General features: G+C 42.9%; 2 protein-coding genes across 2 annotated transcripts; both read left to right on the plus strand.

The window, feature by feature from the left end:
- Positions 1-2,428: 2,428 nt before the first annotated feature.
- LOC138360923 (streptococcal hemagglutinin-like) lies at positions 2,429-8,279 on the plus strand. Its single transcript, XM_069320421.1, has 7 exons — positions 2,429-2,534; positions 2,722-2,991; positions 3,103-3,529; positions 3,961-4,248; positions 4,536-5,173; positions 6,530-6,956; positions 7,964-8,279. The coding sequence occupies exons 1-7, from the start codon at positions 2,429-2,431 to the stop codon at positions 8,277-8,279; spliced, it is 2,472 nt and encodes an 823-aa protein (XP_069176522.1).
- A 2,454-nt stretch (positions 8,280-10,733) lies between these two features.
- Positions 10,734-11,595, plus strand: LOC138360924 (streptococcal hemagglutinin-like). Its single transcript, XM_069320422.1, has 2 exons — positions 10,734-11,250; positions 11,399-11,595. The coding sequence occupies exons 1-2, from the start codon at positions 10,734-10,736 to the stop codon at positions 11,593-11,595; spliced, it is 714 nt and encodes a 237-aa protein (XP_069176523.1).
- The last annotated feature ends 13,913 nt before the right edge of the window (positions 11,596-25,508 follow it).

Consider the following 25,508-nt stretch of genomic DNA (forward strand, 5'->3'; position numbering starts at 1 on the left):
TGAGTGTCAAGCAGCATCAGCATCAAGCAGCGTCAGCATCGGGCAGCGTCAGTATCAAGCAGCGATAACATGACGCAGCCTCAGCGTCAGCATGAAGCAGCCTAAGCATCAAGCAGCGTCAGCATCAAGCAGCGTCAGCATCATGCAGCGTCAGCATCAAGCAGCGTCACCATCAAGGTGCGTCAGCATCAAGAATCTTCAGCATCAAGCAGCTTCAGCATTTGGCAATGTCAGCATCAAGCAGCGTCAGTATCAAGCAGCATCAGCATCAAGCAGCGTCAGCATCAAGCAGCTTCAGAATTAAGCAGCTTCAGCATCAAGCAGCGTCAATATCAATCAGCGTCAGCATCAAGCAGCGTCAAACATCAAGCAGCGTCAGCATTAAGTATCGTCAGCATCAAGCAGCGTCAGCATCAAGCAGCGTGAATGTCAAGCAGCGTCAGCATCAAGCAGCGTCAGCATCAAGCAGCGTCAGCATCAAGCAACGTCAACATCAAGCAGCGTCAGCATCAAACAGCATCATCATCAACACAGCGTCAGCATCAAGAAGCGTGAATATCAAGCAGCGTCAACATCAAGCAGCGTCAGCATCAAGCAGCATAAACATCAAGAAGTTTCAGCATCAATAAGCGTCCGCATTAAGCAGCTTCAGCATCAAGCAGCTTCAGCTTTAAGCAGCGTCAGCATCAAGCAGCGTCAACATAAAGCAGCGTCAGCATCAAGCAGCGTCAGCAACAAGCAGCGTCAGCATCAAGCAGTGTCAACATAAAGCAGCGTCAGCATCAATCAGCATAAGCGTCAAGTAGCGTCAGCATCAAGCAGCGTGAGTGTCAAGCAGCCTCAGCATCAAGCAGCGTCAACATAAAGCAGCGTCAACATCAAGCAGCGTTAGCATCAAGCAGCGTCAACATCAAGCATGGTAAGAATCAAGCAGAGTCAACAGGAAGCAGCCTCAGCGTCAGCATGAAGCTGCGTTAGCATGAAGCTGCGTTAGCATGAAGCAGCGTCAGTGTCAAGCAGCGTCAGCATCAAGCAGCATCAGCATCAAGCAGCGTCAGCATCAAGCAGCGTCTGTATCAAGCAGCGTCTTCATCATACCAGCGTCAGTGTCAAGCAGTGTCAGCATCAAGCAGCGTCAGCATCAAGTAGCGTCAGCATAAAGCAGCCTCAGCGTCAGCATCATCATCAAGAAACGTCAGTATCAAGCTGCGTCACCATCAAGCAAAGTCCACATCAAACAGCGTCAGTATTAAGTAGCGTCAGCATTAAGTAGCGTCAGCAACAAGCAGCGTCAGCATCAAGCAGCGTCAGCATCAAATAGCGGCAACATCAAACTGAGTGAGTGTCAAGCAGCATCAGCATCAAGCAGCGTCAGCATCGGGCAGCGTCAGTATCAAGCAGCGTTAACATGACGCAGCCTCAGCGTCAGCATGAAGCAGCCTAAGCATCAAGCAGCGTCAGCATCAAGCAGCGTCAGCATCATGCAGCGTCAGCATCAAGCAGCGTCACCATCAAGGTGCGTCAGCATCAAGAATCTTCAGCATCAAGCAGCTTCAGCATTTGGCAATGTCAGCATCAAGCAGCGTCAGTATCAAGCAGCATCAGCATCAAGCAGCGTCAGCATCAAGCAGCTTCAGAATTAAGCAGCTTCAGCATCAAGCAGCGTCAATATCAATCAGCGTCAGCATCAAGCAGCGTCAACATCAAGCAGCGTCAGCATTAAGTATCGTCAGCATCAAGCAGAGTGAGTGTCAAGTAACGTCAGCATAAAGCAGCCTCAGCGTTAGCATCATCATCATCAAACAGCGTCAGCATCAATTAGCGTCAGCAACAAGCAGCGTCAGCAGCATGCAGCGTCAGCATCAAGTAGAGTCAGCATCAAGCAGAGTGAGTGTCAAGCAGCGTCAGCATCAAGCAGCGTCAGCATCAAGTTGAGTAGCATCAGCAGAGAGAGTGTCAAATAGCGTCAGCATCAAGCAGCCTCAGCGTCAGCATCATCATCAAGCAGCGTCAGTATCAAGCAGCGTCAGCATCAAACAAAGTGAACATCAAGCAGCGTCAGCATTAAGTAGCGTCAGCATCAAGCACGGTCAGCATCAAGTAGCCTTAGCATCAAGCAGCGTGAGTGTCTAGCAGCCTCAGCATCAAGCAGCGTCAATATAAAGCAGCGTCAGCATCAAGCAGAATTAGCATCAAACAGCGTCAACATCAAGCTGCGTAAGAGTCAAGCAGCATCAGCATCAAGCAGCTTCAGCATCAAGCAGCGTTAACATGACGCAGCCTAAGTGTCAGCATGAAGCAGCCTAAGCATCAACCAGCGTCAGCATCAAGCAGTATCAGTGTCAAGCAGCGTCAGCATCAAGCGGCGTGATAATCAAGCAGCCTCAGCATCAAGCAGCATCAACATCCAAGCAGCCTCAGAGTCAGCATGAAGCTGCGTCAGCATGAAGCAGCGTCAGCATCAAGCAGCGTCAGCATCAAGCAGCGTCAGTGTCGAGCAGCGTCAGCTTTAACAATCATCAGCGTCAAGCAGCGTCAGAATCAATCAGCGTCAATATAAAGCAGCGTCAGCGTAAAGCAGCATCAGTATCAAGCAGAGTCTGCATGAAGCACCGTCAGCATCAAGCAGCGTCAGCATCAAGTAGAGTCAGCATCAAGCAGAGTGAGTGTCAATCAGAGTCAGCATCAAGCAGCCTCAGCGTTAGCATCATCATCAAGCAGCGTCAGTATCAAGCAGCATCAGAAACAACGTCAAAATCAAGCAGCGGTCAGCATCAAGTAGCGTCAGCATCAAGCAGCGTCAGCATCAAGAAGCATCAGCATCAAGCAGCGTAAGTGTCAAGCAGCCTCAGCATCAAGCAGCCTCAGCATCAAGCAGCGTCAACATAAAGCAGCGTCAGCATCAAGCAGCGTCAGCATCAAGCCGCGTCAGAACCAAGCAGTGTCAGCATCAAGCAGCGTCAGCGTTAAGCAGCATCAGCGTCAAGAAGGGTCAGTATCACGCAGCGTCAGCATCAAGCAGCATCAGCATCAAGCAGCGTCAGCATCAAGCAACGTCAGAAACAATTAGCATCAGCATCAAGCTGTGTTAACATCAAGCAGCGTCAGCATCAAGCAGCGAAAGTGTCAAGCAGCGTCAGCATCAAGCAGCGAGAGAGTCAAGCAGCATCAGCATCAAGCAGCTTCAGCATCAAGCAGTGTCAGCATCAAGCAGCGTCAGCGTTAAGCAGCATCAGCGTAACGCAGGGTCAGCATCACGCAGCGTCAGCATCAAGCAGCATCAAGCATCGTCAGCATCAAGCAGCCTCAGCATCAAGCAACGTCAGAATCAATTATCATCAGCATCAAGCTATGTTAACATCAAGCAGCGTCAGCATCAATCAGCGTCAGCGTCATGCAGCGTCAGCATCATGCAGAGTCAGCATCAAAGAGCCTCTGCTTCAAGCAGTCTTAGCATCAAGCAGTCTCAGCATCAAGCAGCGTCAGCATCAAGTAGCGTCAGCATCAAGCAGCGTCAGCATCAAGAAGCGTCAGCATCAAGCAGCGTAAGTGTCAAGCAGCCTCAGCATCAAGCAGCCTCAGCATCAAGCAGCGTCAACATAAAGCAGCGTCAGCATCAAGCAGCGTCAGCATCAAGCCGCGTCAGAACCAAGCAGTGTCAGCATCAAGCAGCGTCAGCGTTAAGTAGCATCAACGTCAAGCAGGGTCAGCATCACGCAGCGTCAGCATCAAGCAGCATCAGCATCAAGCAGCGTCAGCATCAAGCAACGTCAGAAAAAATTAGCATCAGCATCAAGCTGTGTTAACATCAAGCAGCGTCAGCATCAAGCAGCGAAAGTGTCAAGCAGCGTCAGCATCAAGCAGCGAGAGAGTCAAGCAGCATCAGCATCAAGCAGCTTCAGCATCAAGCAGCGTCAGCATCAAGCAGCGTCAGCGTTAAGCAGCATCAGCGTAACGCAGGGTCAGCATCACGCAGCGTCAGCATCAAGCAGCATCAGCATCAAGCATCGTCAGCATCAAGCAGCCTCAGCATCAAGCACGTCAGAATCAATTATCATCAGCATCAAGCTATGTTAACATCAAGCAGCGTCAGCATCAATCAGCGTCAGCGTCATGCAGCGTCAGCATCATGCAGAGTCAGCATCAAAGAGCCTCTGCTTCAAGCAGTCTTAGCATCAAGCAGTCTCAGCATCAAGCAGCGTCAGCATCAAGTAGCGTCAGCATCAAGCAGCGTCAGCATCAAGAAGCGTCAGCATCAAGCAGCGTAAGTGTCAAGCAGCCTCAGCATCAAGCAGCCTCAGCATCAAGCAGCGTCAACATAAAGCAGCGTCAGCATCAAGCAGCGTCAGCATCAAGCCGCGTCAGAACCAAGCAGTGTCAGCATCAAGCAGCGTCAGCGTTAAGTAGCATCAGCGTCAAGCAGGGTCAGCATCACGCAGCGTCAGCATCAAGCAGCATCAGCATCAAGCAGCGTCAGCATCAAGCAACGTCAGAAAAAAATAGCATCAGCATCAAGCTGTGTTAACATCAAGCAGCGTCAGCATCAAGCAGCGAAAGTGTCAAGCAGCGTCAGCATCAAGCAGCGAGAGTGTCAAGCAGCGTCAGCATCAAGCACCTTCAGCATCAAGCAGCGTCAGCGTTGAGCAGCATCAGCGTAAAGCAGGGTCAGCATCACGCAGCGTCAGCATCAAGCAGCATCAGCATCAAGCATCGTCAGCATCAAGCAGCCTCAGCATCAAGCAACGTCAGAATCAATTAGCATCAGCATCAAGCTATGTTAACATCAAGCAGCGTCAGCATCAATCAGCGTCAGCGTCATGCAGCGTCCAGCATCAAGCAGCGTCAGCGTTAAGCAGAGTCAGCATCAAACAGCCTCAGCTTCAAGCAGTCTTAGCATCAAGCAGCCTCAGCATCAAGCAGAGTCAGCATCAATTAGAGTCAGCATCAAGCAGAGTAAGTGTCAAGCAGCGTCAGCATCAAGTGGCCTCAGCGTCAACATCAGCATCTAGCAGCGTCAGTATCATGCAGCGTCAGCATAAAGCAGCGTCAGCATCAAGCAGAGTCAGCATCAATCAGCGTCAGCATCAAGCAGCGTCAATATCAATCAGCGTCAGCATCAAGCAGCGTCAACATCAAGCAGCGTCAGCATTAAGTATCGTCAGCATCAAGCAGAGTGAGTGTCAAGTAACGTCAGCATAAAGCAGCCTCAGCGTTAGCATCATCATCATCAAACAGCGTCAGCATCAATTAGCGTCAGCAACAAGCAGCGTCAGCAGCATGCAGCGTCAGCATCAAGTAGAGTCAGCATCAAGCAGAGTGAGTGTCAAGCAGCGTCAGCATCAAGCAGCGTCAGCATCAAGTTGAGTAGCATCAGCAGAGAGAGTGTCAAATAGCGTCAGCATCAAGCAGCCTCAGCGTCAGCATCATCATCAAGCAGCGTCAGTATCAAGCAGCGTCAGCATCAAACAAAGTGAACATCAAGCAGCGTCAGCATTAAGTAGCGTCAGCATCAAGCACGGTCAGCATCAAGTAGCCTTAGCATCAAGCAGCGTGAGTGTCTAGCAGCCTCAGCATCAAGCAGCGTCAATATAAAGCAGCGTCAGCATCAAGCAGAATTAGCATCAAACAGCGTCAACATCAAGCTGCGTAAGAGTCAAGCAGCATCAGCATCAAGCAGCTTCAGCATCAAGCAGCGTTAACATGACGCAGCCTAAGTGTCAGCATGAAGCAGCCTAAGCATCAACCAGCGTCAGCATCAAGCAGTATCAGTGTCAAGCAGCGTCAGCATCAAGCGGCGTGATAATCAAGCAGCCTCAGCATCAAGCAGCATCAACATCCAGCAGCCTCAGAGTCAGCATGAAGCTGCGTCAGCATGAAGCAGCGTCAGCATCAAGCAGCGTCAGCATCAAGCAGCGTCAGTGTCGAGCAGCGTCAGCTTTAACAATCATCAGCGTCAAGCAGCGTCAGAATCAATCAGCGTCAATATAAAGCAGCGTCAGCGTAAAGCAGCATCAGTATCAAGCAGAGTCTGCATGAAGCACCGTCAGCATCAAGCAGCGTCAGCATCAAGTAGAGTCAGCATCAAGCAGAGTGAGTGTCAATCAGAGTCAGCATCAAGCAGCCTCAGCGTTAGCATCATCATCAAGCAGCGTCAGTATCAAGCAGCATCAGAAACAACGTCAAAATCAAGCAGCGTCAGCATCAAGTAGCGTCAGCATCAAGCAGCGTCAGCATCAAGAAGCATCAGCATCAAGCAGCGTAAGTGTCAAGCAGCCTCAGCATCAAGCAGCCTCAGCATCAAGCAGCGTCAACATAAAGCAGCGTCAGCATCAAGCAGCGTCAGCATCAAGCCGCGTCAGAACCAAGCAGTGTCAGCATCAAGCAGCGTCAGCGTTAAGCAGCATCAGCGTCAAGCAGGGTCAGTATCACGCAGCGTCAGCATCAAGCAGCATCAGCATCAAGCAGCGTCAGCATCAAGCAACGTCAGAAACAATTAGCATCAGCATCAAGCTGTGTTAACATCAAGCAGCGTCAGCATCAAGCAGCGAAAGTGTCAAGCAGCGTCAGCATCAAGCAGCGAGAGAGTCAAGCAGCATCAGCATCAAGCAGCTTCAGCATCAAGCAGTGTCAGCATCAAGCAGCGTCAGCGTTAAGCAGCATCAGCGTAACGCAGGGTCAGCATCACGCAGCGTCAGCATCAAGCAGCATCAAGCATCGTCAGCATCAAGCAGCCTCAGCATCAAGCAACGTCAGAATCAATTATCATCAGCATCAAGCTATGTTAACATCAAGCAGCGTCAGCATCAATCAGCGTCAGCGTCATGCAGCGTCAGCATCATGCAGAGTCAGCATCAAAGAGCCTCTGCTTCAAGCAGTCTTAGCATCAAGCAGTCTCAGCATCAAGCAGCGTCAGCATCAAGTAGCGTCAGCATCAAGCAGCGTCAGCATCAAGAAGCGTCAGCATCAAGCAGCGTAAGTGTCAAGCAGCCTCAGCATCAAGCAGCCTCAGCATCAAGCAGCGTCAACATAAAGCAGCGTCAGCATCAAGCAGCGTCAGCATCAAGCCGCGTCAGAACCAAGCAGTGTCAGCATCAAGCAGCGTCAGCGTTAAGTAGCATCAGCGTCAAGCAGGGTCAGCATCACGCAGCGTCAGCATCAAGCAGCATCAGCATCAAGCAGCGTCAGCATCAAGCAACGTCAGAAAAAATTAGCATCAGCATCAAGCTGTGTTAACATCAAGCAGCGTCAGCATCAAGCAGCGAAAGTGTCAAGCAGCGTCAGCATCAAGCAGCGAGAGAGTCAAGCAGCATCAGCATCAAGCAGCTTCAGCATCAAGCAGCGTCAGCATCAAGCAGCGTCAGCGTTAAGCAGCATCAGCGTAACGCAGGGTCAGCATCACGCAGCGTCAGCATCAAGCAGCATCAGCATCAAGCATCGTCAGCATCAAGCAGCCTCAGCATCAAGCAACGTCAGAATCAATTATCATCAGCATCAAGCTATGTTAACATCAAGCAGCGTCAGCATCAATCAGCGTCAGCGTCATGCAGCGTCAGCATCATGCAGAGTCAGCATCAAAGAGCCTCTGCTTCAAGCAGTCTTAGCATCAAGCAGTCTCAGCATCAAGCAGCGTCAGCATCAAGTAGCGTCAGCATCAAGCAGCGTCAGCATCAAGAAGCGTCAGCATCAAGCAGCGTAAGTGTCAAGCAGCCTCAGCATCAAGCAGCCTCAGCATCAAGCAGCGTCAACATAAAGCAGCGTCAGCATCAAGCAGCGTCAGCATCAAGCCGCGTCAGAACCAAGCAGTGTCAGCATCAAGCAGCGTCAGCGTTAAGTAGCATCAGCGTCAAGCAGGGTCAGCATCACGCAGCGTCAGCATCAAGCAGCATCAGCATCAAGCAGCGTCAGCATCAAGCAACGTCAGAAAAAATTAGCATCAGCATCAAGCTGTGTTAACATCAAGCAGCGTCAGCATCAAGCAGCGAAAGTGTCAAGCAGCGTCAGCATCAAGCAGCGAGAGTGTCAAGCAGCGTCAGCATCAAGCACCTTCAGCATCAAGCAGCGTCAGCGTTGAGCAGCATCAGCGTAAAGCAGGGTCAGCATCACGCAGCGTCAGCATCAAGCAGCATCAGCATCAAGCATCGTCAGCATCAAGCAGCCTCAGCATCAAGCAACGTCAGAATCAATTAGCATCAGCATCAAGCTATGTTAACATCAAGCAGCGTCAGCATCAATCAGCGTCAGCGTCATGCAGCGTCAGCATCAAGCAGCGTCAGCGTTAAGCAGAGTCAGCATCAAACAGCCTCAGCTTCAAGCAGTCTTAGCATCAAGCAGCCTCAGCATCAAGCAGAGTCAGCATCAATTAGAGTCAGCATCAAGCAGAGTAAGTGTCAAGCAGCGTCAGCATCAAGTGGCCTCAGCGTCAACATCAGCATCTAGCAGCGTCAGTATCATGCAGCGTCAGCATAAAGCAGCGTCAGCATCAAGCAGAGTCAGCATCAATCAGCGTCAGCATCAAGCAGCGTCAGCATCAAGCAGCGTCAGCATCAAGCAGCGTGAATGTCAAGCAGCGTCAGCATCAAGCAGCGTCAGCATCAAGCAGCGTCAGCATCAAGCAACGTCAACATCAAGCAGCGTCAGCATCAAACAGCATCATCATCAACACAGCGTCAGCATCAAGAAGCGTGAATGTCAAGCAGCGTCAACATCAAGCAGCGTCAGCATCAAGCAGCATAAACATCAAGAAGTTTCAGCATCAATAAGCGTCCGCATTAAGCAGCTTCAGCATCAAGCAGCTTCAGCTTTAAGCAGCGTCAGCATCATGCAGCGTCAACATAAAGCAGCGTCAGCATCAAGCAGCGTCAGCAACAAGCAGCGTCAGCATCAAGCAGTGTCAACATAAAGCAGCGTCAGCATCAATCAGCATAAGCGTCAAGTAGCGTCAGCATCAAGCAGCGTGAGTGTCAAGCAGCCTCAGCATCAAGCAGCGTCAACATAAAGCAGCGTCAACATCAAGCAGCGTTAGCATCAAGCACCGTCAACATCAAGCATGGTAAGAGTCAAGCAGAGTCAACAGGAAGCAGCCTCAGCGTCAGCATGAAGCTGCGTTAGCATGAAGCTGCGTTAGCATGAAGCAGCGTCAGTGTCAAGCAGCGTCAGCATCAAGCAGCATCAGCATCAAGCAGCGTCAGCATCAAGCAGCGTCTGTATCAAGCAGCGTCTTCATCATACCAGCGTCAGTGTCAAGCAGTGTCAGCATCAAGCAGCGTCAGCATCAAGTAGCGTCAGCATAAAGCAGCCTCAGCGTCAGCATCATCATCAAGAAACGTCAGTATCAAGCTGCGTCACCATCAAGCAAAGTCCACATCAAACAGCGTCAGTATTAAGTAGCGTCAGCATTAAGTAGCGTCAGCAACAAGCAGCGTCAGCATCAAGCAGCGTCAGCATCAAATAGCGGCAACATCAAACTGAGTGAGTGTCAAGCAGCATCAGCATTAAGCAGCGTCAGCATCGGGCAGCGTCAGTATCAAGCAGCGTTAACATGACGCAGCCTCAGCGTCAGCATGAAGCAGCCTAAGCATCAAGCAGCGTCAGCATCAAGCAGCGTCAGCATCATGCAGCGTCAGCATCAAGCAGCGTCACCATCAAGGTGCGTCAGCATCAAGAATCTTCAGCATCAAGCAGCTTCAGCATTTGGCAATGTCAGCATCAAGCAGCGTCAGTATCAAGCAGCATCAGCATCAAGCAGCGTCAGCATCAAGCAGCTTCAGAATTAAGCAGCTTCAGCATCAAGCAGCGTCAATATCAATCAGCGTCAGCATCAAGCAGCGTCAACATCAAGCAGCGTCAGCATTAAGTATCGTCAGCATCAAGCAGAGTGAGTGTCAAGTAACGTCAACATAAAGCAGCCTCAGCGTTAGCATCATCATCATCAAACAGCGTCAGCATCAATTAGCGTCAGCAACAAGCAGCGTCAGTAGCATGCAGCGTCAGCATCAAGTAGAGTCAGCATCAAGCAGAGTGAGTGTCAAGCAGCGTCAGCATCAAGCAGCGTCAGCATCAAGTTGAGTAGCATCAGCAGAGAGAGTGTCAAATAGCGTCAGCATCAAGCAGCCTCAGCGTCAGCATCATCATCAAGCAGCGTCAGTATCAAGCAGCGTCAGCATCAAACAAAGTGAACATCAAGCAGCGTCAGCATTAAGTAGCGTCAGCATCAAGCACGGTCAGCATCAAGTAGCCTTAGCATCAAGCAGCGTGAGTGTCTAGCAGCCTCAGCATCAAGCAGCGTCAATATAAAGCAGCGTCAGCATCAAGCAGAATTAGCATCAAACAGCGTCAACATCAAGCTGCGTAAGAGTCAAGCAGCATCAGCATCAAGCAGCTTCAGCATCAAGCAGCGTTAACATGACGCAGCCTAAGTGTCAGCATGAAGCAGCCTAAGCATCAACCAGCGTCAGCATCAAGCAGTATCAGTGTCAAGCAGCGTCAGCATCAAGCAGCGTGATAATCAAGCAGCCTCAGCATCAAGCAGCATCAACATCCAGCAGCCTCAGAGTCAGCATGAAGCTGCGTCAGCATGAAGCAGCGTCAGCATCAAGCAGCGTCAGCATCAAGCAGCGTCAGTGTCGAGCAGCGTCAGCTTTAACAATCATCAGCGTCAAGCAGCGTCAGCATCAATCAGCGTCAATATAAAGCAGCGTCAGCGTAAAGCAGCATCAGTATCAAGCAGAGTCTGCATGAAGCACCGTCAGCATCAAGCAGCGTCAGCATCAGCATCAAGCAGCGTCAGCTTCAAGCTGCATGAGTGTCAAGCAGCGTCAGCATCAAGCTGCGTCAGCATCAAGCAGCGTGAATGTCAAGCAGCGTCAGCATCATTCAACGTAAACATCAAGCAGCGTCAGCATCAGGCAGCATCAGCATTAAGCAGGGTCAGCATCAAGCAGCGTGAATGTCAAGCAGCGTCAGCATCATTCAACGTAAACATCAAGCAGCGTCAGCATCAAGCAGCATTAGCATCAAGCAGCGTCAGCATCATGCAGCGTCAGCATCAAGCAGCATCAGCATCAAGCAGCGTCAGCGTCAAGATCTTCAGCATCAAGCAGCTTCAGCATTATGCAACGTCAGCATCAAGAAGCCTCATCGCCTGCATCAAGCAGCGTCAGCATCAAGCAACATCAGCATCATGCAGCGTCAGCATCAAGCAGCGTCAGCATCAAGCAGCGTCAGCATCACGCAGCTGCAGCATCAAGCAGCGTCAGCATCAAGATCTTCAGCATCAAGCAGCGTCAGCATCAAGCAGCGTCAGCATCAAGCAGCGTCAGCATCAAGCAGCGTCAGCATCAAGCAGCGTCAGCATCAAACAGCATCACCATCAAGCACCTTCAGCATCAATCAACGACAGCATCAAGCATCGTCAGCATCAAGCAGCATCAGAATCAAGCAGCGTCAGCATCAAGCAGGTTCAGCATTAAACAGCTTCAGCATCAAGAAGCGTCAACATCAAGCATCGTCAGCATGAAGGAACGTCGGCATCACGCAGCGTCAGCATCAAGCAGCGTCAACATCAAGCAGCGTCATCATCAAGCAGCGTCAGCATGAAGAAGCCTCAGCGTCCAGCAGCGTCTGCAATAAGCTGCGTCAGCATCAAGCACCATCAATCAACGTCAGCATCAAGCACCATCAAGCAGCGTGAGCATCGAGCAGCATCAGCATCAAGCAACTTCAGCATGAAACAGCGTCAACATCAAGCAGCGTCACCATCAAACAGCCTCAACATCAAACAGCCTCAGCATCAAGCAGCGTCAGTGTTAAGCAGAGTCAGCATCAAACAGAATTAGCATCAAGAAGCGTGAGTGTCAAGCAGCCTCAGCATTAAGCAGCGTCAACATAAAGCAGCGTCAGCATCAAGCAGCATTAGCATCAAGCAGCGTCAACATCATGCAGCGTCAGCATCAAGCAGCGTCAGCATCAAGCAGAGTCAACATCAAACAGCGTCAGCGTGAAGCAGCGTCAGCATGAAGCAGCGTCAGCATGAAGCAGCGTCAGCATAAAGCAGAGTCAGCATCAAACAGCGTCAGCATGAAGCAGCGTCAGCATGAAGCAGCGTCAGCATCAAGTAGCGTCAGCATCAGACAGCGTCAGTATCAAGCAGCGTCAGCATCAATCAGCGTCAGCATCAAGCAGCGTCACCGTTAAGCAGAGTCAGCATCAAACAGCGTCAGCTTCAAGCAGTCTTAGCATCAAGCAGCCTTAGCATCAAGCAGCGTCAGCATCAAGTAGAGTCAGCATCAAGCAGAGTGAATGTCAAGCAGCGTCAGCATCAAGTAGCCTCAGCGTCAACATCAGCATCAAGCAGCGTCAGTATCAAGCAGCGTCAGCATCAAGCAACGCCATCATGAAACAGCGTCATCATTAATTAGCGTCAGCATCAAGCAGCGTCAGCATCACGCAGCGTCATCATCAAGTAGAGTCAGCATCAAGCAGAGTGAGTGTCAATCAGAGTCAGCATCAAGCAGCCTCAGCGTCAGCATCATCATCAAGCAGCGTCAGGATCAAGCAGCATCAGCATCAAACAACGTCAACATAAAGCAGCGTCAGCATCAAGTAGCGTCAGCATCAAGTAGCGTCAGCATCAAGTAGCGTCAGCATCAAGCAGCGTCAGCATCAAGTAGCGTCAGCATCAAGCAACGTGAGTGTCAAGCAGCCTCAGCATCAAGCAGCGTCAACATAAAGCAGCGTCAGCATCAAGCAGCGTCAACATCAAGCATAGTCTGCATCAAGCAGCGTCAGCATCAAACAGCGTCAGCATCAAGCAGCGTCAGCATCAAGCAGCGTCAGCTTTAACAGAATCAGTGTCAAGCAGGGTCAGCATCACGCAGCTTCAGCATCAAGCAGCATCAGCATCAAGCAGCGTCAGCATCAAGCAGCGTCAGCATCAAGCAGCCTCAGCATCAAGAAACATCAGAATCAATTAGCATCAGCATCAAGCTGTGTTAACGTCAAGCAGCGTCAGCATCAAGCAGCGAGAGTGTCAAGCAGCGTCAACATCAAGCAGCCTCAGCGTTAAGCAGCTTCAGCATCAAGCAGCGTCAATATCAATCAGCGTCGGCATCAAGCAGAGTCAACATCAAGCAGACTCAGCATCGTCTAACATCAGGATCATCTAACATCAGTAGGGGGGATGGCTCCACACAGGGGAATTTTTTTTTCTGGGAGAAAATTCCCCTGTGCGGGCCAGGGTTTTCAGGATTCCCCTGTGCGGGCCAGGGTTTTCAGGATTCCCCTGTGCGGGCCAGGGTTTTCAGGATTCCCCTGTGCGGGCCAGGGTTTTCAGGATTCCCCTGTGCGGGCCAGGGTTTTCAGGATTCCTCTGTGCGGGCCAGGGTTTTCAGGTGAATTTGGGGAGTCACAGATTTGGAATTAGGGAATTCTTATAATGAAAAATAATGTCATACTAGTTCGTTAAAGTTCTTATGAGAAAAATAATTTCCGAGACTTAGAAGTTTGTTAAGGCCTTATGGGACAAATTCAAGTAACGTATGTAGCGCTTTAGGGTTTTCAGGAGAACTCTACGGACATATTTTACATGTTTTCAACTTAGAAATATCGTCTATGTAAGCCTTAGTTATTCATATAAATTTAGAAAATCACCTGTATAAGTCGGTGTTTTCAGGGTTTCGTACATCACACCCCCCTCCCTCCCCCCTTACCTCGCAATCTCTCGCGTCACCTTTATTTACTTTACGCCCGGCCAGCCAGTCGGCTCTTATCATATCTTATCTTCTCCATAATATCTCGACCGTCCCTCCTCTCTCTCTCTCTCCTCCTCCTATTTCCTTACAACTATTTTCAGAGTTTCAAATAATCATAGAAGTTTATTTATATGTTTATGACCGAATTTGTAAAAGGACCATTTTCAGAGAATATTGTCTTAGATGTTTTGTTAAGGAAAACAGACCACTTATCCATAACATTTAGTTTTATATCCATTTACGGCTATTTCGCCTGTAATCTGTGAAAACTTGACAGAGTCCATTTTATACCCAATTTTCGGCAGAGTCCAGTTTATGCTCAAATTCGCCAGAGTCTACTTTGAGAGCAAAATTAGTCAGAGACAGTTTTAAGCTCATATTTCATCAGAGTCCAATTATCAACAGAAATTCACCAGAGTCTACTTTGAGAGCAAAATTAGTCAGAGACAGTTTTAAGCTCATATTTCATCAGAGTCCAATTTATACCTAAAAATGAACAGAGTCTACTTTGAGAGCAAAATTAGTCAGAGACAGTTTTAAGCTCATATTTCATCAGAGTCCAATTATCAACAGAAATTCACCAGAGTCTACTTTGAGAACAAAATTAGTCAGAGACAGTTTTAAGCGCATATTTCATCAGAGTCCAATTATCAACAGAAATTCGCCAGAGTCTACTTTGAGAGCAAATTTCATCAGTGTCCTGTAATCTGTGAAAATTTGACAGAGACCATTTTATACCCAATTTTCGTCAGAGTCCAGTTTATGCTCAAATTCGCCAGAGTCTACTTTAATAGCAAAATTCATCAGAGTCCAGTTTTCTAGCAAATTTCATCAGTGTCCTGTAATCTGTGAAAATTTGACAGAGTCCAGTTCTTTATCGAAATTCATCAGAGTCCAGTTTATACCGAAAATTCGCCAGAGTCTACTTTGTGCCAAATATTCAGAGTCCAGTTCATGATCGAAATTAATCAGAGTCCAATTAAAGACCCAAATTTGACAGAGACCACATTTTCGCTACTAGCAGTCCAATCCCCCTGAAATTTTAAACAGTCAAATTTCAGACGTAGTAAAATAAGATCAAGTCAGTTACTGAGCTCCAGCTCTTGTCCCCCACCCTCTTCCACCCTCAAGTCTTTGTAAATAAACCATCAATTTCCCCCGAAATTTTTACCCTCTGTATTTCAGACATAGTAAATATGAAGTAACAAATATAAAACTCTAGCTCTTGTCCTCTGTCCAAGTTCACTCATGTAAATTCATTACTATCAGTCCAAATCCCCCTGAGATTTAAACACTCAACTACATTTTCAGACATAGTAAATAAGATCAAGTCAGTTACCGAGCTCCAGCTCTTGTCCCCCTGTATTTGCATATTTTCTCTATATTCAGCTGTGTTCTTCACTTTTTGTCCGTGTTTTCTGTGTTCATTCCATGTTCTACAAATGTTCACAGTCCCATTCAGTTCATATTTTCACAAGTATCTCCATTTTTTTCTATAATCTTTCTCTTAGTCTCATTACTTTCTCTACAAATTCTAGTCATATTTTCTATGTTCATCACATGTTCTCTTTACAACTTTTATACTCAATATTCATGCTAACTTCCATATGTTGTGTTCTTTGTCAATATTCATATTCCTCTACAAGTTCATGTTCATGTTCCTCACAAGATCACTTCGTTTTTCACCTTCACTTACATGTTTTCTACATTCTTTGTCATATTCTCCATGTTCTTCACAAGTCCATTGTTCATTCTTTGTATTCCCTATTCTCCTTATCATGTTTTCATGTTCCTCTACAAGTTCATATTCCCAGCATGTTCACTGTATTCATCAACTTTTCTTACATATGTTCTTTGCCATGTTCCCCATATGTTCTCTGGGTTTTTTCCCTTACATGTTATCTAACGTTCCTTAACTAAAAAATCTTTCACCAATCAACTAAAAACATAGTCACTTTCGTCATTTCTCAACTAAACTTATTATCCAGTCAACTAAAAATAGTCAGAAATAGCCTCGTTCAACGCTGTTCATAACTAAACTTATTCCCTAGTCATCAGAAAATAACCGTGTTCTTCATGTTTCATTGTCATTTCATAACTAAAAAAATCTTTCGCCAATCAACTAAAACATAGTCACTTTCGTCATTTCTCAACTAAACTTATTATCCAGTCAACTAAAAATTGTCAAAGGAATCTTTCCAACACTGTTCATAACTAAACTTATTCCCTAGTCATCAGAAAATAACCGTGTTCTTCATGTTTCATTGTCATTTCATAACTAAAATTATCCATCAATCAACAGAAAAAAAAGCCATGTTCATCATGTTTTTGTCTTTTTGCTTAACTAAAATTATGTTTTGTCAAGTAAGAAAAAATAACCAAAGATATCTTTCATCGCTGTTCTTAACTGACATTATACTTTGGGGAGCACAAAAAATAGTCTCCCTCGTCATGTTTTCTCTTTTTCCATAACTAAAAGTATTCATCAGTCAACTAAAAAATAGTTACTTCATCATGTTTCCTTGTCATTTCTTAACTGAAATATCACTTCTCTCATCTGAAATAGTCATGTGTAGCCTCTTTCCAACACTGTTCTTAACTAAAGTAGCCTTTCACTTCGCTAAAATAGTCATATTCGTCATTGTTCCTAACTAAAATTATATGTCGTTAAGTAAGAAAAATAGTCAAAGGTGCTCTCCGTTACACCAAAGTTACTCTTCGAGAAATCAAAGACACTCTTCAATACATCAAGGACTTACTCAAAGACACCAAAGTTACACTCTAAGACATCCTTCGAGACATCAAAGACATCCTTTAAGACTTCAAGGGCACTCTTCGAGATATCAAAAGACACTCTCAAACACTCAAAAATTTACTCGCATCCTCAAAGTTATTCTCAGAGTTATCAAAAGTTAATCTCAGTCATCAAAATGCTATTCTCTAAGTAGCCTTTCGTTCATCAGAGAAACTTTCTAAGACATCTTCGTTCATTAAAGTTAATCTCAGAGGCATAAAAGTTATTCTCGGAGCTATCAAAATTAATCTCTAAAACAACAAAAGTTAATCTCTGTCATCAAAGTTGATCTGCAAGATATCTTCGAGACATCAAAGTTACTTTTCTTTACATCAAAGACACATTCAAATACTACCCATGTTCTCAGAAGTCATTCTCAAAGTCATCAAAGTTATTCAAAGAGCTAACAAAAGTTATTCTCAGAGTCACTTTCGTTCTTCAGAGAAACTTTCCAAAACATCTTTGTTCATCAAAGTTATTCTCTATGTCATCAAAAAGTTATTCTCAGTCATGATATGTTATTCTCTAACTCACTTCCATTCATCAAAGACATTCTCTAAGCCCTCAAAGTTATTCTCTAAGACAACAAAGTCATTCCCAGTCATCAAAAAGTTATTCTTCGAAACATAAAATTTGCTCTGTAAGATATCTTCGTTCATCAAACTTATTCTCAGAGTTATCTAAAGTTATTCTCAGAACAATCAAAAGTTATTCTAAGACAACAAAAGTTATTCTCAGAGCTACCCAAAGCTATTCTCAGAGTCACCTTCGTTCGTCAGAGAAACTTTCAAAACATCTTTGTTCATCAAACTTGTTTTCAAAGTCATCAAAAGTTAATCTAAGACATCTTCTTTCATCAAAGTTATTTTCAGAGACATCTAAAGTTATTCTCAGAGCTATCAAACTTGTTCTCAGAGTCATCAAATGTTATTCTCGAAGTCATCAAAGATATTTTCAGAGACATCTAAAGTTAATTTCTATGTTATAAAAGTTATTCTCAGAGACATCTAAAGTTAATCTTGGTCATCAAAGTTGTTCTCTAAACATCAATGTTGTTCTCCAAGACATCAAAGATGTTCTCAAAATCATAAAAGTTATTCCCAGAGCTATCAAAGTTAATCTCAGAGTTATCCAAAGATATTCTCATGTCCACAAAAGTTATTCCAAGAGACGTCAAAGTTAATCTCAGACATCTTCGTTCATAAAAGTTATTCTCAGAGACATCTAAAGTTATTCTCTAAGACATCAAGTTATTCTAAGAGCTATCAAAAGTTATTCTCAGTCATGATATGTTATTCTCTAAGTAACCTTCCATTCATCAAAGACATTCTCTAAGTCCTGAAAGTTATTCTCTAAGACAACAAAGTCTTTCTCAGAGCTATCAAAGTTGTTCTCTAAGACATAAAAGTTATTCTCAGAGTCATCAAAGTGATCTCTAATTCACCTTCGTTCTCCCAAAGTTGTTCTCTAAGACACCTTCGTTCATCAAAGAAACTCTCCTTCTTCCATCATGTTATTCTTTAAGACATCTTCAGTCATAAAATTTCTCTCCAAAATGTAACTAGTTCAGCTTTTCATACCAAACTTACACTTCTGTTAAATATATTTTCTTAGACATTTTACCTTTTAAACTGTTCTCTGAACTACACTGTTCAAACCTACGTAACCTATCCTCTCCACCCAATGTTACTTAGTTAACGTAACGTTCCTAAACCTAACTTTACCTATCCTAACATAACTTACCTTACCTTACCTATCTTACCTAACCTAACCTAACTTTACCTATGTTACCTTACCTTACCTACCTTTCCTAACTTAACCTGCTTAACCTATCTTACCTATCTTACCTAACTTTACCTATCTTACCTAACTTAACTTTCATAACCTAACTTTACCTATGTTACATTACCTTACCTACCTTTCCTAACTTAACCTGCTTAACCTATCTTACCTATCTTACCTAACTTTACCTATCTTACCTAACTTACCTACATTACCTAACTTAACTTAACCTGCTTAACCTAACTTACCTTACCTAACTTATATAACTTATCTTACCTATCCTAACGTAACCTAACTTGCCTTACCTAACTTAATCTTACATTCCCAAACTGATGTATCCTAACTTATCTAGTCAAACCAGACATGATCTAACTTAAGTATTCCTTCTTGTCTTTGTGTTTCGTCAATCATTGTCTCATATTCATTTACTCATTTCATTAGTTAATTTCTCAAATGGTCACTTATGCATTTCAAGTGCTATTTTGTTAGAGATTGGATATTTAAGCATTTCAAAGAATTTTTGTTATATATGGGCATTTACTCATTTCAAGGGATAATTTCTCAAATGGACGTTTTTGCATTTCAAGTGTTATTTGTTTAAGATTGGGTGTTTAACCATTTCAAAGGTTTTTGTTATATATGGGAACTTACTCGTTTCAAGGGCAAATTTCTCAAATGGTCATTTTTGCAGATCAAGGGTTATTTGTTAAAGTTCATCAAGTTGCTCATAAGTTGTATTTATTATGTTTGTTATCATTTATTTCTTATTCCCCAAGACAAAACTACATCTGAAAGGTTAGGAAAAGGATAATATATTCAACAAATACGTCAAAAACACACTAAACTACATCTGAGAGGTTAGGTTAAAGGGTTGGGGAATAAGAACATAAGATAGAACCTACTAAATACACTAAGATTACAAGAGGTTAGGTTAAGGGGTTGGGGAATAAGAAATAAATGATAACAAACATAATAAATACAACTTATGAGCAACTTGATGAACTTTAACAAATAACCCTTGATCTGCAAAAATGACCATTTGAGAAATTTGCCCTTGAAACGAGTAAGTTCCCATATATAACAAAAACCTTTGAAATGGTTAAACACCCAATCTTAAACAAATAACACTTGAAATGCAAAAACGTCCATTTGAGAAATTATCCCTTGAAATGAGTAAATGCCCATATATAACAAAAATTCTTTGAAATGCTTAAATATCCAATCTCTAACAAAATAGCACTTGAAATGCATAAGTGACCATTTGAGAAATTAACTAATGAAATGAGTAAATGAATATGAGACAATGATTGACGAAACACAAAGACAAGAAGGAATACTTAAGTTAGATCATGTCTGGTTTGACTAGATAAGTTAGGATACATCAGTTTGGGAATGTAAGATTAAGTTAGGTAAGGCAAGTTAGGTTACGTTAGGATAGGTAAGATAAGTTATATAAGTTAGGTAAGGTAAGTTAGGTTAAGCAGGTTAAGTTAAGTTAGGTAATGTAGGTAAGTTAGGTAAGATAGGTAAAGTTAGGTAAGATAGGTAAGATAGGTTAAGCAGGTTAAGTTAGGAAAGGTAGGTAAGGTAATGTAATATAGGTAAAGTTAGGTTATGAAAGTTAAGTTAGGTAAGATAGGTAAAGTTAGGTAAGATAGGTAAGATAGGTTAAGCAGGTTAAGTTAGGAAAGGTAGGTAAGGTAAGGTAACATAGGTAAAGTTAGGTTAGGTTAGGTAAGATAGGTAAGGTAAGGTAAGTTATGTTAGGATAGGTAAAGTTAGGTTTAGGAACGTTACGTTAACTAAGTAACATTGGGTGGAGAGGATAGGTTACGTAGGTTTGAACAGTGTAGTTCAGAGAACAGTTTAAAAGGTAAAATGTCTAAGAAAATATATTTAACAGAAGTGTAAGTTTGGTATGAAAAGCTGAACTAGTTACATTTTGGAGAGAAATTTTATGACTGAAGATGTCTTAAAGAATAACATGATGGAAGAAGGAGAGTTTCTTTGATGAACGAAGGTGTCTTAGAGAACAACTTTGGGAGAACGAAGGTGAATTAGAGATCACTTTGATGACTCTGAGAATAACTTTTATGTCTTAGAGAACAACTTTGATAGCTCTGAGAAAGACTTTGTTGTCTTAGAGAATAACTTTCAGGACTTAGAGAATGTCTTTGATGAATGGAAGGTTACTTAGAGAATAACATATCATGACTGAGAATAACTTTTGATAGCTCTTAGAATAACTTGATGTCTTAGAGAATAACTTTAGATGTCTCTGAGAATAACTTTTATGAACGAAGATGTCTGAGATTAACTTTGACGTCTCTTGGAATAACTTTTGTGGACATGAGAATATCTTTGGATAACTCTGAGATTAACTTTGATAGCTCTGGGAATAACTTTTATGATTTTGAGAACATCTTTGATGTCTTGGAGAACAACATTGATGTTTAGAGAACAACTTTGATGACCAAGATTAACTTTAGATGTCTCTGAGAATAACTTTTATAACATAGAAATTAACTTTAGATGTCTCTGAAAATATCTTTGATGACTTCGAGAATAACATTTGATGACTCTGAGAACAAGTTTGATAGCTCTGAGAATAACTTTAGATGTCTCTGAAAATAACTTTGATGAAAGAAGATGTCTTAGATTAACTTTTGATGACTTTGAAAACAAGTTTGATGAACAAAGATGTTTTGAAAGTTTCTCTGACGAACGAAGGTGACTCTGAGAATAGCTTTGGGTAGCTCTGAGAATAACTTTTGTTGTCTTAGAATAACTTTTGATTGTTCTGAGAATAACTTTAGATAACTCTGAGAATAAGTTTGATGAACGAAGATATCTTACAGAGCAAATTTTATGTTTCGAAGAATAACTTTTTGATGACTGGGAATGACTTTGTTGTCTTAGAGAATAACTTTGAGGGCTTAGAGAATGTCTTTGATGAATGGAAGTGAGTTAGAGAATAACATATCATGACTGAGAATAACTTTTTGATGACATAGAGAATAACTTTGATGAACAAAGATGTTTTGGAAAGTTTCTCTGAAGAACGAAAGTGACTCTGAGAATAACTTTTGTTAGCTCTTTGAATAACTTTGATGACTTTGAGAATGACTTCTGAGAACATGGGTAGTATTTGAATGTGTCTTTGATGTAAAGAAAAGTAACTTTGATGTCTCGAAGATATCTTGCAGATCAACTTTGATGACAGAGATTAACTTTTGTTGTTTTAGAGATTAATTTTGATAGCTCCGAGAATAACTTTTATGCCTCTGAGATTAACTTTAATGAACGAAGATGTCTTAGAAAGTTTCTCTGATGAACGAAAGGCTACTTAGAGAATAGCATTTTGATGACTGAGATTAACTTTTGATAACTCTGAGAATAACTTTGAGGATGCGAGTAAATTTTTGAGTGTTTGAGAGTGTCTTTTGATATCTCGAAGAGTGCCCTTGAAGTCTTAAAGGATGTCTTTGATGTCTCGAAGGATGTCTTAGAGTGTAACTTTGGTGTCTTTGAGTAAGTCCTTGATGTATTGAAGAGTGTCTTTGATTTCTCGAAGAGTAACTTTGGTGTAACGGAGAGCACCTTTGACTATTTTTCTTACTTAACGACATATAATTTTAGTTAGGAACAATGACGAATATGACTATTTTAGCGAAGTGAAAGGCTACTTTAGTTAAGAACAGTGTTGGAAAGAGGCTACACATGACTATTTCAGATGAGAGAAGTGATATTTCAGTTAAGAAATGACAAGGAAACATGATGAAGTAACTATTTTTTAGTTGACTGATGAATACTTTTAGTTATGGAAAAAGAGAAAACATGACGAGGGAGACTATTTTTTGTGCTCCCCAAAGTATAATGTCAGTTAAGAACAGCGATGAAAGATATCTTTGGTTATTTTTTCTTACTTGACAAAACATAATTTTAGTTAAGCAAAAAGACAAAAACATGATGAACATGGCTTTTTTTTCTGTTGATTGATGGATAATTTTAGTTATGAAATGACAATGAAACATGAAGAACACGGTTATTTTCTGATGACTAGGGAATAAGTTTAGTTATGAACAGTGTTGGAAAGATTCCTTTGACAATTTTTAGTTGACTGGATAATAAGTTTAGTTGAGAAATGACGAAAGTGACTATGTTTTAGTTGATTGGCGAAAGATTTTTTTAGTTATGAAATGACAATGAAACATGAAGAACACGGTTATTTTCTGATGACTAGGGAATAAGTTTAGTTATGAACAGCGTTGAACGAGGCTATTTCTGACTATTTTTAGTTGACTGGATAATAAGTTTAGTTGAGAAATGACGAAAGTGACTATGTTTTTAGTTGATTGGTGAAAGATTTTTTAGTTAAGGAACGTTAGATAACATGTAAGGGAAAAAACCCAGAGAACATATGGGGAACATGGCAAAGAACATATGTAAGAAAAGTTGATGAATACAGTGAACATGCTGGGAATATGAACTTGTAGAGGAACATGAAAACATGATAAGGAGAATAGGGAATACAAAGAATGAACAATGGACTTGTGAAGAACATGGAGAATATGACAAAGAATGTAGAAAACATGTAAGTGAAGGTGAAAAACGAAGTGATCTTGTGAGGAACATGAACATGAACTTGTAGAGGAATATGAATATTGACAAAGAACACAACATATGGAAGTTAGCATGAATATTGAGTATAAAAGTTGTAAAGAGAACATGTGATGAACATAGAAAATATGACTAGAATTTGTAGAGAAAGTAATGAGACTAAGAGAAAGATTATAGAAAAAAATGGAGATACTTGTGAAAATATGAACTGAATGGGACTGTGAACATTTGTAGAACATGGAATGAACACAGAAAACACGGACAAAAAGTGAAGAACACAGCTGAATATAGAGAAAATATGCAAATACAGGGGGACAAGAGCTGGAGCTCGGTAACTGACTTGATCTTATTTACTATGTCTGAAAATGTAGTTGAGTGTTTAAATCTCAGGGGGATTTGGACTGATAGTAATGAATTTACATGAGTGAACTTGGACAGAGGACAAGAGCTAGAGTTTTATATTTGTTACTTCATATTTACTATGTCTGAAATACAGAGGGTAAAAATTTCGGGGGAAATTGATGGTTTATTTACAAAGACTTGAGGGTGGAAGAGGGTGGGGGACAAGAGCTGGAGCTCAGTAACTGACTTGATCTTATTTTACTACGTCTGAAATTTGACTGTTTAAAATTTCAGGGGGATTGGACTGCTAGTAGCGAAAATGTGGTCTCTGTCAAATTTGGGTCTTTAATTGGACTCTGATTAATTTCGATCATGAACTGGACTCTGAATATTTGGCACAAAGTAGACTCTGGCGAATTTTCGGTATAAACTGGACTCTGATGAATTTCGATAAAGAACTGGACTCTGTCAAATTTTCACAGATTACAGGACACTGATGAAATTTGCTAGAAAACTGGACTCTGATGAATTTTGCTATTAAAGTAGACTCTGGCGAATTTGAGCATAAACTGGACTCTGACGAAAATTGGGTATAAAATGGTCTCTGTCAAATTTTCACAGATTACAGGACACTGATGAAATTTGCTCTCAAAGTAGACTCTGGCGAATTTCTGTTGATAATTGGACTCTGATGAAATATGCGCTTAAAACTGTCTCTGACTAATTTTGCTCTCAAAGTAGACTCTGGTGAATTTCTGTTGATAATTGGACTCTGATGAAATATGAGCTTAAAACTGTCTCTGACTAATTTTGCTCTCAAAGTAGACTCTGGTGAATTTCTGTTGATAATTGGACTCTGATGAAATATGAGCTTAAAACTGTCTCTGACTAATTTTGCTCTCAAAGTAGACTCTGTTCATTTTTAGGTATAAATTGGACTCTGATGAAATATGAGCTTAAAACTGTCTCTGACTAATTTTGCTCTCAAAGTAGACTCTGGTGAATTTCTGTTGATAATTGGACTCTGATGAAATATGAGCTTAAAACTGTCTCTGACTAATTTTGCTCTCAAAGTAGACTCTGGCGAATTTGAGCATAAACTGGACTCTGCCGAAAATTGGGTATAAAATGGACTCTGTCAAGTTTTCACAGATTACAGGCGAAATAGCCGTAAATGGATATAAAACTAAATGTTATGGATAAGTGGTCTGTTTTCCTTAACAAAACATCTAAGACAATATTCTCTGAAAATGGTCCTTTTACAAATTCGGTCATAAACATATAAATAAACTTCTATGATTATTTGAAACTCTGAAAATAGTTGTAAGGAAATAGGAGGAGGAGAGAGAGAGAGAGGAGGGACGGTCGAGATATTATGGAGAAGATAAGATATGATAAGAGCCGACTGGCTGGCCGGGCGTAAAGTAAATAAAGGTGACGCGAGAGATTGCGAGGTAAGGGGGGAGGGAGGGGGGTGTGATGTACGAAACCCTGAAAACACCGACTTATACAGGTGATTTTCTAAATTTATATGAATAACTAAGGCTTACATAGACGATATTTCTAAGTTGAAAACATGTAAAATATGTCCGTAGAGTTCTCCTGAAAACCCTAAAGCGCTACATACGTTACTTGAATTTGTCCCATAAGGCCTTAACAAACTTCTAAGTCTCGGAAATTATTTTTCTCATAAGAACTTTAACAAACTAGTATGACATTATTTTTCATTATAAGAATTCCCTAATTCCAAATCTGTGACTCCCCAAATTCACCTGAAAACCCTGGCCCGCACAGAGGAATCCTGAAAACCCTGGCCCGCACAGGGGAATCCTGAAAACCCTGGCCCGCACAGGGGAATCCTGAAAACCCTGGCCCGCACAGGGGAATCCTGAAAACCCTGGCCCGCACAGGGGAATCCTGAAAACCCTGGCCCGCACAGGGGAATTTTCTCCCAGAAAAAAAAATTCCCCTGTGTGGAGCCATCCCCCCTACTGATGTTAGATGATCCTGATGTTAGACGATGCTGAGTCTGCTTGATGTTGACTCTGCTTGATGCCGACGCTGATTGATATTGACGCTGCTTGATGCTGAAGCTGCTTAACGCTGAGGCTGCTTGATGTTGACGCTGCTTGACACTCTCGCTGCTTGATGCTGACGCTGCTTGACGTTAACACAGCTTGATGCTGATGCTAATTGATTCTGATGTTTCTTGATGCTGAGGC

The sequence above is a fragment of the Procambarus clarkii genome, unplaced genomic scaffold, assembly GCF_040958095.1.
Source record: "Procambarus clarkii isolate CNS0578487 unplaced genomic scaffold, FALCON_Pclarkii_2.0 HiC_scaffold_131, whole genome shotgun sequence".
Lineage (NCBI taxonomy): Eukaryota > Metazoa > Arthropoda > Malacostraca > Decapoda > Cambaridae > Procambarus > Procambarus clarkii.

Bases quoted from the DNA above. Each gene is read 5' to 3' on its own strand.
- LOC138360924 (XM_069320422.1), top strand. From the start codon at position 10,734: ATGAAGCACCGTCAGCATCAAGCAGCGTCAGCATCAGCATCAAGCAGC. The intron at 11,251-11,398 runs GTCAGCATCAAG...AATCAACGACAG, and splicing joins CAGCTGCAGCATCAAGCAGC to CATCAAGCATCGTCAGCATC.
- LOC138360923 (XM_069320421.1), top strand. From the start codon at position 2,429: ATGAAGCTGCGTCAGCATGAAGCAGCGTCAGCATCAAGCAGCGTCAGC. The intron at 5,174-6,529 runs GTGAGTGTCAAG...AACATCAAGCAG, and splicing joins TATCGTCAGCATCAAGCAGA to CGTCAGCATCAAGCAGCGAA. The intron at 6,957-7,963 runs GTCAGCATCAAG...AACATCAAGCAG, and splicing joins CAGCGTCAGCATCAAGAAGC to CGTCAGCATCAAGCAGCGAA.